At 36.6% G+C, this 12,174-nt stretch overlaps 1 protein-coding gene across 1 annotated transcript in view; it reads left to right on the top strand.

The window, feature by feature from the left end:
• PDE10A (phosphodiesterase 10A) overlaps positions 1–12,174 on the top strand; it is a 317,828-nt gene that overhangs the window by 215,040 nt on the left and 90,614 nt on the right. The window contains exons 4-5 of the mRNA XM_029223680.1: positions 10,350–10,470; positions 10,960–11,009. Coding sequence (XP_029079513.1) covers positions 10,350–10,470; positions 10,960–11,009 — 171 coding nt within the window. The remainder of the gene's footprint in view (positions 1–10,349; positions 10,471–10,959; positions 11,010–12,174) is intronic.

The raw sequence follows: 12,174 nt of genomic DNA, 5'->3' as shown, positions 1-12,174 counted from the left end.
TAATTTATTTTCCTCTAAAATACTCAAATCATTTTGATAACTTGATCTTTAATATATAACATTGAAAAATGTTTGCCACTTTCTTGTCAAGTTAAACATGCATTTACTTTTTGACCCAGGAATATCCCTGTCATGTATTTGCCTAGTATAATTTTGTTTCTATTTTTTTCTGAGAATTAAGTATTACTTTTTAAAAATTTTATTTTTTATTGAAGTATAGTTGCTATGCAATATTATATAAGTTACAGGTATACAGTTTAGTGATTAACAATTTTTAAAGGTGATACTTCATTTATAGTTATTATAAAATATTGGCTATGTTCTCCATGTTGTACAACATATTCTTGTAGCTTATTTTATATGTAATATAATAGCTTGTACCTCTTAATCCTCTACCCCTGTATTGCCCTTCCCCACTTCCCTCTCCCCACTGGTGACCGTTAATTTGTACTCTATATCTGTGAGTCTGCTTCTTTTTCATTTTATTCACTAGTTGTATCTTTTATATTCCACATATGATATCATACAGTATTTGTCTTTCTGTTTCTTATTTCACTTAGCATAATGCTCTCCAAGTCCATCCATGTTGCTGCAAATGGGAAAATTTACTTCTTTTTTATGGCTGAGTAGCACTCCATTGTATATATATAACACATCTTCTTTATCCGTTCATCTGTTGATGGACACTTGCTTTGATATCTTGGCAATTGTAAATAATGCTGCTATGAACATTGGGGTACATGTATCTTTTTGAATTAGTGTTCTTGGGTTTTTTTGGATATATACCCAGGAATGGAATTGCTGGGTCATAAGGTAGTTTTATTTTTAGTTTTTTGAGAAACCTCCATACTGTTTTCCGCAGTGGCTGCACCAATTTACATTCCCACCAGCAGTGCACAAGTGTTCGCTTTTCAACACTTGTTATTTGTGATTTTTGATGATAGCCATTCTGATAAGTGTGAGGTAATACCTCACTGTGGTTTTGATTTGCATTTTCCTGATGATTAGTGATGTTGAGCATCTTTTCATGTGCCTGTTGGCCATCTGCATTTCCTCTTTAGAAAAGTGTCTATTCACTTCTTCTGCCCAATTTTTAATCAGTTGTTTTTTTTCATGTTGAGTTGTATGAGCTGTTTATGTATGTTGGATGTTAACCCCTTATCAGTCATATCATTTGAAAATATCTTCTCCCATTCAGTAAGTTGTCTTTTTGTTTTGTCAGTGATATCCGTTGCTGTGCAAAGGCTTTTAAGTTTAATTAGGTCCCATTTATTTATTTTTGCCTTTGTTTCCTTTGCTCTAAGAGATCCAAAAAATATTGCTGTGATTTATGTCAGAGTGTTCTGCCTATGTTTTCCTCTAGGTGTTTTCTGGTATCTGGTCTTACATTTAGGTCTTTAATCCATTTTGAGTTTATTTTTGTGTATAGTGTTAGAGAATGTTCTGATTTCATCCTTTTACATGTAGCTGTCCAGTTTTCCCGACACCACTTACTGAAGAGACTGTCTTTGCTCCATTGTATATTCTTGCCTCCTTTGTCATAGATTAATTACTCATATAAGTGTGGGTTCATTTCTGGGCTCTCTATTCTGTTTCATTGATCTTTGTGTCTGTTTTTGTGCCAGTATCATACTGTTTTGATTACTGTGGCTTTGTAGTGTAGTCTGAAGTGGGGAAGCATTACTCCTCCAGCCCTGTTCTTTTTCTCAAGATTGTTTTGTCTATTCGAGGTCTTTTGTGTTTCCATACAAATTTTTAAACTATTTGTTCTAGTTCTGTGAAAAATGCCATTGGTATTTTGATAGGGATTGCACTGTATCTGTTGATTGCCTTGGGACGTATGTCATTTTAACATTATTGATTCTTCCAATCCAAGAACACTGTTTATCTTTCCAAATGTCTGTGTCTTCTTAAATTTCTTTCATCAGTGTCTTATAGTTTTCCAAGTACAGGTCTTTTGCCTTCTTAGATAGGTTTATTCCTAGGTATTTTATTCTTTTTGATGTGGTGGTAAATGAGATTTTTTCCTTAATTTCTCTTTCTGATAGTTCATTGTTAGTGTATAGAAATGCAACAGATTTCTGTATGTTAATTTTGTATCCTGCAACTTTACCAAATTCATCGATGAGCTCTAGTACTTTTCTGATGGTGTCTTTAGGGTTTTCTATGTATAGTATCATGTCATCTGCAAACAGTGACAGTTTTCCTTTTTCCTTTTCAATTTGTATTCCTTTTATTTCTTTTTCTTCTCTGACTACTGTGGTTAGGACTTCCAAAAGCATGTTGAATAAAAGTGGCGAGAGTGGACATCCTTGTCTTGTTCCTGATATTAGAGGAAATGCTTTCAGCTTTTCATCATTGAGTATGATGTTACCTGTTGGTTTGTTACATGTGGCCTTTATTCTAATATAATTGAAAACCTGTGTTCACAAAATGACTTCTGCAAGAATGTTCATAACAGCTTTATTCCCAATATTCCAAAGCTGGAAACAAAAACATCCCAGATATCCAACAATAGTAGAACAGATAAAGAATTTGTGGTATATTTGTACCACAGATGCTACCAGTAATAGAAAGGAACAAGCTACCGGAACACACACCAACATGGATGAATATCAATAATACTATGTTGAACAAATAAAGCAAGGTTCAAAATAGTTCATGTTGTGTGATTCCATTTCCATAAAATTCTTAAAACAGGCACCACTCTAGTGGGAAAATGGTTAATTAAGAAGGACCATGGGAGGGACTTTATAGAAAGATGAAATGTTCTATACCTTTATTATTATTGCTGAGATGTTTATTATTTATTTTTAAAATTACATTTATTTTAAAAATTATTTTCCTTTTCTTTTTTTGACAAATAATAATTGTATATGTCTAAAGTATACAGGGTGATGATTTGATATATGTTGTAACATGATTACCACAATAAAGTTAATTAATACAGTCATCACTCACATAGTTACCTTTTTCTTTTTTTGTGTGTGGTGAGAATGCTGAAGATCTACTCTTAGCATATTTCAGATATGCAATACAGTATTCAGGTCTTACATTTAAGTCTTTATTTCTAGTTGATTTTTGTGTATGGCATATTATAAGGGTCCAATTTCATTCTCTTGTATGTGAATATCCAGTTTTCCCATCAACACTTATTGAAGTGACTATCCTTTCAATGCTGTGTATTCTTGTTGCCCTTGTTAAAGAGTAGTTGACCTTATATGCATGGGTTTATTTCTGGGCTCTCTATTCTGTTCCATTTGGTAAGTGTCTGTTTTTATGACAGTACCATACTGTTTTGATTACTATAGCTTTATAATATAGTTTGAAACCAGGACGTGTGATGCTTCCACCTTTTTTCTTCTTTCTCAAGATTGCTTTTGCTATTCAGGGCCTCTTATGGTTCCATACAATCTTAGGATTGTTTATTCTATTTCTAGGAAAAATGCCACTGGAATTTTGATAAGGATTGCATTGAATCTGTAGATCACTTTGGATACCACTGACATTTTAACAATATTAATTCTTCAAATTCATGAGTATGGGGGTATCTTTTCATTTATTTGTGCTTTCTTGTATTTCATTCATCAATGTTTTATAATTTTTAGCATACAGATCTTTTACCACCTTGGTTAAATTTATTCTTAAGTATTTTATTCTTTTTCATACTATTGTAAATGAGATTTGTTATTTTAATTGCTTTTTCAGATAGTCTGTGAATAGAAATGCAACTAATTCCTGTATGGTGATTTTGTGTGTCTTAATTAGTGTATATGTTACAAGAGTGTATCTGTTTGTCAAAACTTAATGAATTGTACATTTCATTTTTGTATATTTTAGTATTTCTTACATTTACCTAAAAATCTAAAACATATTGACAACTAGTTAGTAGGTTTGCTATTTTCAGTGACATGGCTTAACAATTCCGAAACTACTTCCGTATGTTCTAGGCTTTAGAAAATATGTAAATATGTTATAGTCATTGTCAGTAAGATATTTCATTGTTGGGTGAGGAATTACAGATATAGAAATGGGGAATATTAGAATGTGTACACTGTGGTGTTTGGTTGAAATTGAAAGTATCAGTAAGAACTCATAGTTTTTAATCTTTTACTCTACATGTATTTATAAATAAATAAGTAAAGAATTACATATTTGTATATATATATTTACATAAGGCCCTCTCATATATATATATTATATTTGTGTTGATAAGAAGCCTAGAAGCAATGACAACAGTGGGCACATATAGCTCCAGCTCTTAGATTTTAAATGTCATTTGCCACTAAAAGGATCTAGGACTTCTTTTAAGAAACAGAAATGGCTGGTTCAAGCGCTAGCAAAATATTTGATGAGAAAGTAAGAAAGTCTTGAAAGCATCATGAAAATTTGTCAAAAGGGCGTAGGAGATATCTTAAAGGGCTTCCCATTGGTCAAATCTGGGACAATTTGAGCATTAAAATGCATGTATAACAGTATTAATTAATATTAATTACACATGTTGAATAAAATAAGCATCTGTGAGTCCAAGCTCATGTAAATGAATGAATGAGGGAAAACAGAAAGCTCTTCTTCCCAGTAGAATGCCAAATAGCAAATGTAGGATGGTTGATAGTATTCTAGCTTCATCACCTCATTGTATTGTTGCCAAAAACACAGAACCTGAATCTAATCTTGAGAAAATATCAGACAAATCAAAATTGGCCCATATTCTTCAAAAACATCAAGTTCAAGAAAGGCTTGAACACAGAAAGACTGTGGAATTGTTCCACATTAAAGTATACCAAAAAGACACGACAACTAGATGCCATATATGGTCTGGAGTTCAAACCTGGACCACTGAGCGGGGGATAATTATAAAGACATTATTGGGACAAGGTATGAAATTTGAATGTGAATTTTTTAAATTTTAATTTAATTAATTAATTTTTTATACAGCAGGTTCTTATTAGTCATCTATGTTATACATATTAGTGTATACACGTCAATCCAAATCTCCCAGTTCATCCCACCGCCCCCCCCAATTTCCCCCCTTGGTGTCCACATGTTTGTTCTCTATGAATGTGAATTTTTAATTAGCTAATATTGTTGTAGCAATGTTAATTTTTCTGATTATGATAACTGCATTGTAACTATGTCTCTCACGTTCAGTGTACAAATTCAGTGTATTCTCTTAATATTCTTTTTCTTAGGAAATATATACTGAAGGTTTGGGTGAAAGGAGCATACCAACTTGTTCTCAAATATTCAGAAAAAAATAGTTATTACTGTTGTGTGTATATATGTGTGTGTGTATAGATAGATAGAAAAGACGGAGCAAGAGAGAGAAAGAAGAAGGAGAAAAAGAAGGAGGAGAAGGAGAAGGAAGGAGGGAGGAAGGAAGGAATTTACCAAGAGGATAAGGCAAATATGACAAAATGTAAATAATTGTTGGTATGCAGGAGTTTCGTGTACTAGTCTTGTAGTTTTCTGTAGGTTTGAAATTACATCAAAACAAAAAGTTATTTTTTTAAAAAAAAAGGTAAATTTAAAAAAGAAACAGGAAAAATCTAAAGAATGATGATGAGACGATATTATTCAAACATTGAGCTTCATACTGGAAACTAAGAGCTCATTTTGCATGCTTTTAAGTATTTATCCAACTTAACCCCCATGTCACTCTGTTTTCTAGTGTGTTTGTTACAGTGCTTCGAGATATGTCAGTAACCGCTCACGGAGTCATGGGCTCCTGGGGCCAGCAGGCGTCACAGACTTCATCTTGTTCTCTCTCCCATTCCATTCTTGAATTGCCTCTAAACTCTTCCAATCTGTGTTTAAACACCTAATTCACTTTAGCAAGTCTGAGGACATTTACTCTTCTGGTGAGACCAGGCCTCAGCTTTCTTTCTGAACCAAGAGTTAATACTTCTCCATTCATTACCACTGTGTCTCATAAAATACTATTTCCCTCTGGGTGAAAGAGTGGCCATTCCCCTGCTTCCCAAACTGTGTTCCAAATGCCGTTAGGCACCACAACAAACCCACAGGGATGATTTAGGACATACTAATGGGATTTAGGACATCCCATTGTTTCATGGGAAACAATACCGTCTGTCAGAGCTTGCTGGAGCTCACAGTTTCAGTAGTAACCTGACATAGTTCCCAGTTTTAATGCAGTCCTGTCAATGAAGTCATATCTCTGCAAATCCATTGTTTTAGTGGTTGCGCTAATGAAAAGCAAGTACTGCATGAAAACCAGCGTGGAACAGAAAATGAGGTTGGCCACGTCCAGTTTGATTCTAAGGTTTATACCGCCCAACTCATTGTACCTTAGAGTTCTAACTCCTCTTGATTGAGGAATGTCTCAGTGATACTCAGTATATACTTTATATGGGTTCTTTTAATAAAGGCAGTGGTGAAAGGACTTTGTGAAGTTAAAAATGCTGTGCAAACACAAGTTCTTAACAACTTCATTAATATACTATTGTAATTTTCTATTAGTGAAGACATAGAATTGCAAGTTTATTCAACTGAATGGAATTGATCCCTTAGTAAACTTTCTTCATCATGTTGTTTCCGTAAGAGAAGTGCATTTTTGGATGTTCATCTCCACTTGTTGCGTCTTCCTTCCCTCTCGTGTTAGGGCTCATGACCAGCAAGATGGCCATAAGGCTAAGAACCAAATAATAATTATTCCTGTTATTCACATTTATATATAATTTAAAATTTTCAATGTATTATGGTTTGAATGATCCACTAACTATGGAGGTACATCTTTTAATATTTTAGAGGTAATATTACATTTGTATAGTTTAGTAATCATAATTAAACATTTTTCTCTTATGAGATTTATGCAATTGTCATTGCTTATCAAAGCAAACAGGGTGTACTAACCCATCTGTTAGGTTCAAGATTAGAATTTGAAGTTTAATATAAACAACAACAAAATGGAGGTCATAGATCATCACAGAAGGTTACTGTTGAAAGGTATTTTAAAGACAATATATTTCAATCTTCTTGTTACACAAAAGAAAAAAATGAAGCCCAGAGACTTGAAAGGAAATCTCATGATAAACTGTCCATAACCCCAAATGTCTCCTTGTTCTCACTTGTGTGTGACAGCCCATTTCCTGTCCAAAAGAGATGGAGAACAGCTGGTCATTAATGTCAGCGCTGCATTCTGGTCATTTTAAAGGGCCTATTCTCAGAATTACATTGTCAGAGAAAAGGGTCAGTCTGTATATCATTTTTATAGGGACTCCTCTATTGAGTGACTAAACACCCACCTTAAAACTAGCTAAAGTATCCCTTCCCCACCAAAAAGAGGGTATATTCGAAGAATGGATTGATTCATGAAAAAGAAATGCCTAGGGATAGAATTTTAGGCTTGAAGGCTTTTGCATGGCTGGGTCTAGGGGTTCAAAGTCTGTCATTAAGACTCAGTCTCTATCTCCTGGCTTCAGTCTCAGATAAGCTCTTTCCCAGGACTTTGGGGTGCGGGGGGGGTTTAGAATGAGTGGTTCTGATGAGCGGTAAGGAAGAAAGGGTATATTAGAGTAGAATATTTTCTCTGGAGTTCTTCAAAACTTGGAATAGCTCAAATAGGATCTTTTTACAGATGATAAGAAACAACAAAAGCTTTTGCGACCCCACACAATGCTGTCACGTTTTGTAGGCATCGGAATTTCAAGTGTTCTTGATTCTTACGCACATTTTCACTATCACTGTGCTAATTTCCCGTTCGCCCAGTGCACAGTTACCCAGCTTAAAGACAGCAGACCTCTTTGGGGAATGTAGGAAGAAGCACTGTAAAGTTGGGGCTGTGAATCAAAATCCTTCCTCAAGGGGACCTGGTCTCCCCTGGCTTTATTCAAGAAGTTCTGTGAAGTGGCTCAAGTCTGGAATTCATTGAAGTACCTGACTTCCTGCTGTGGTAATTAAGTCAGATTTTTGTTCGCTTCACCCAGAACTTCTCTCTCCAGACAAATGAAAAAATAGTAGGTCGCCCTATCTATTTCAGTTCCAGGAACACTGATCGAGTGCTTGATCCAATGTCGAAGAGCTCTGCTGGCCAGGTCATTCTGGTAGCAGCTTCAGTTTTGTCCATTTTGCTAACAATACCTTACCTCTGGAGATTATGTGCTGCCTCTTGTCCCCTCGACGCCAAGATCCCATCTTCTCAGTGAAGCAGGGGACCCTGTTGGAGGGCGGTGGTGCCCCTAGTCATCCGAGGCCCACACCGCAGAGCTCTTCACACAGGCCAGGCGGGTGTGGCCTTGGGATGCATTTTTCGTGGCCTTGATGAAGGGAGTGCCCATGGGATATAGCTAGGGGATGGGTAAACGGGTCGTACAGGACAGATCCACTCTAGCATTTCAGTGTTGCCAAGGTTGGAATATATACCAGGGAAGTTCTGGTTTTCAACCTCATTTAATGTCAGCCATTTTGGGGAATAGGTTTTAGCCAAGCAAGCGCTGGCGCACTGAAGCCAGTACTTCTGCTTTTTGCACCCATATAAAAAATTTGCCTGGTCCACCATCATCTTTATTCTAGCATGTTCCAGCACCTGCGAATAGCACCAGCCTATTCCATTCTCCTTTGTTTCCGAGGTTTCTATACATCAGCTAAATCTAATCCATTCCCTTCGGTGTGTGCTCATCTCTTGACAAGTCATCGTTGATACTTGCTTTTCTGGGGCCTGCTGGAACTTGAGTCTGTTAATAGGGCAGAAGCCAAGAGAGGTGGTGGATGATGGGCAGACTTCAGCCCTTACGGGTTCTAAGTTTCATTGGAGTCTGTCCCCATATCTCATGTCACTGCACCTTCCCTTCCCTGACCATCCTATTTAAAAGGTAGCCCTCTCCCTCCAAAGGCATTTACTGTCAGCCGTCCCAGCTCTCCTTTCTGCACCGTGACCACTGCCTTCCTTCACACCGTGTAGATCACTTATTCTCTAACAACGGGAATGTAAGTTCCTTGAGGACCGGAACTTTATTTTGTTCATGCTCTAGCATTTTTTGTTTCTAGAAGTGTTCCTACATATAGTAGGTTGTCAGGATTGGCTGCGCATGTCTGTGGAATGATTGACTGATTGGTTCAGCCATTCTTTATTCATTTCACAGGTGTTCAACAGTAACAGCAAGCAATAGGCCTGCTGAGAGGGCGAGAGAGAGAGAGGGCGAGAGAGAGAGGGCGAGAGAGAGAGGGCGAGAGAGAGAGGGCGAGAGAGAGACAGAGACAGAGAGAGAGAGAGGGCGAGAGAGAGAGAGAGAGAGACAGAGAGAGAGGGCGAGAGAGAGACAGAGAGAGAGACAGAGAGAGAGGGCGAGAGAGAGAGACAGAGAGAGAGAGAGAGAGAGAGGGTGAGAGAGAGAGACAGAGAGAGAGAGACAGAGAGAGAGAGAGGGCGAGAGAGAGAGACAGAGAGAGAGAGAGACAGAGAGAGAGACAGAGAGAGAGAGAGAGAGAGAGACAGAGAGAGAGAGACAGAGAGAGACAGAGAGAGGGAGAGAGAGGGAGAGAGAGAGAGGGAGAGGTGGCTTGAGACGGATTCCGAGGCAGAAAATAACCACATCTTGCAGTGCGAAGGCCACGCTGGGAGGAGGCTGTTGTTCTAAGTACAGTGGGAAAAACCCCAAGAGTGTTTTGAGCCACAGAATTTTATTTTATTTTAAAGTTCGCCATGGTTGATGTTAGGAGAAGAGGCTTAGGAAGGCAAGCTGTGTAGCAGGGAAGCTCACTAGAAGACTGTTTTCAGCCCTTTGAAGTAGACACAGTGCTGGTTATAGCAGTTTCCCTTCCACCTTCTCCCCAGACCTTTGTCCACCTGCTGTTGTTCCTGCACCGCGGTGCAGCCTAGGGCCACAGGCTTGCAGCGGGGCTGCTGCTACTACGGCAGCGGCTCTTGATCTCGTTCTAGTGGCAGAGTTGAGGTCAGACTAGAGTGGTCGCCACGTGGACCCAAGTGAGTGGAGAGTAATAAACTTTGTTTCACCCGGTGCGATGCACGGGGGGACTTTTCTAGCATATTAGGATGTTTCATTCAGTTAGCAAACTTTCGAACTGTTTTTACTGATCTAGTTGCCTGATACATCATATATCAATATAAAACTTCAGAAACAAAATTGTAATTTGTAACATTCGATGTTTTAACATAAATAAGCATGCATGGAGTCTATAGATAATTCTGAGTAAGTTGTAGCAATTTTAATTTTCAATCTGTGTTTATAGTAGATCATAATATTTAAATCACGCTCTATAAAAGCATAATGAATAGCTATTAACATAAAGCCATATATATTAATAGTATGTTTTACAAACTAAGGAATTTTTATTTTATTATCTTTAATTATGTCTTTTTTTATTCATAGTATCAAGATACAAATATGCAGGGAGTTGTATACGAACTAAACAGCTATATAGAACAACGGTTGGATACAGGAGGAGACAACCAACTACTCCTCTATGAATTGAGTAGCATCATTAAAATTGGTAAGAAACGTTTTATATTCCTCCTAGTAGAAAAATTAAACCGAAGATAAAGTTAAATTATGTTCTCTTCACTGATGATATATAAGCATATGTACATCATTCTTTCTGGTTGATGCCTATATTATTGGTTATCCAGTATTATGAATATCACTTTGTCTAGTTTTAAATACTTTAAAAATTAAATGTAAGTCTCAAATTTAAAAAATATTTTCTAATAGTTCTGATATTCACATTTTGACAGATGTATTATTACATAGTACATTGCTGTATGCATTTGAGGGTGTCACATCTTAAAAATTGCAATAGCTAATATTCTAATTATGTGATTCAGTAAAGCCATAAATTATTTTGTTCAGTTTACTGCATGACCGTTAATTTTGCTAACAAATCCATTCAAAAGACTCATATTTGAGGTCTCACCTTAGAGAATTCACGCATGTTATATTCTTCCATTGAGATTAGTTTCTTCCTTTTTTATTACTTTGGCAGCCACAAAAGCTGATGGATTTGCACTGTATTTCCTTGGAGAGTGTAATAATGTAAGTATCTAAATTTAGATATAGGTGCTCTAGATAAGAGAATGTTATAAGCTTCTTTAAAAAGATAAACTATTATGTTACAAACAACTTAATAGATGTATCACAATTAAGTACCTTAAAGCTCATTTTGTATTTTGTTTCTATATGTGGTTATTACCAGTTGGGAATTTTGCCAACATGGTGACATTTAGGCATAAAATCATATATTTTTTATTGTTTTGGTTTTGGTTTGTGGTATCCTATTTTCTGAATGCCATATCTTGACTTACTGTTTGGTATAGAAGTTCTTTCATCACTGTGGGCTGGGATGTCAGGGACAGTCTATGCCCTTTTTTCACACACAATCCACAGTAGAAGAAAATGAGAGCAGAAGTTTTATGTGAATATTTTAGATAGTTTTTAAGATGACTCTCAAAGTGCAGGGATGGAGTTGCTAGGTATAGATTCCTGAGCTGTGGTGGCCGTGGCTCAGACTGTTTGGTGGCATGGGGCTGCCCAGGGGTGCCTGGTCCAGTCTTTGGTGCGCCAGGCAGACCCTGTGTTTCTGGCTTGACTCACTGCAGGCACAGCCCACTGTCAAGTGCAGCTTGCATAGGCACTTTCAAAAGTATTTCGAGGCATTCCATTACTGGCATTTGAGTTTTATTATGGTATCAACACATATGTAACATTTTAGAAAAATGTTCTGAACCAATAACACCTATATTCATAGCCGAAATATATAAGACTCCGTTACAAGGTTATTTTGCAAACTTTTACTGTGTATTTCTTGTGCGTTTGGTATTGTTATTTGAGATTTGGGATGTATTTTTGCAATGTGATATTTGTTTTTGTGAGTAATCAAAACTCACAAAATATATAGTATAATATTTATATAATATTTATATTATATAAAATGTTAATAGGAATAGAGACACAGTAGTCTGAGATTTTTAATAGTATTCATGTGCAAAGCACAGCAGTAGTTGCACAAAAAGTATTTATTGGCTGAACGACTTAGCTCATAACTGATCCTCTCCATTTGCACGGTCCTCGTTTCCCCTTGCGTTGTGATAATCTATGTTACAAGATTAAAAGCTCTTTAGGACAAGGACCTTTCCTTATTCATTTCTGTATTCACCTAGCATCTCTCCTAGTGCCTTTCGCATAAACAGTCAACAAGAGG

This window comes from Monodon monoceros, unplaced genomic scaffold, assembly GCF_005190385.1.
Source record: "Monodon monoceros isolate NGI ecotype Baffin Bay Population unplaced genomic scaffold, NGI_Narwhal_1 Super_Scaffold_15, whole genome shotgun sequence".
NCBI classification, from domain to species: domain Eukaryota; kingdom Metazoa; phylum Chordata; class Mammalia; order Artiodactyla; family Monodontidae; genus Monodon; species Monodon monoceros.
The sequence above is the reverse complement of the archived record's forward strand: the minus strand, read 5'-3'. Positions and strand labels throughout refer to the sequence as shown.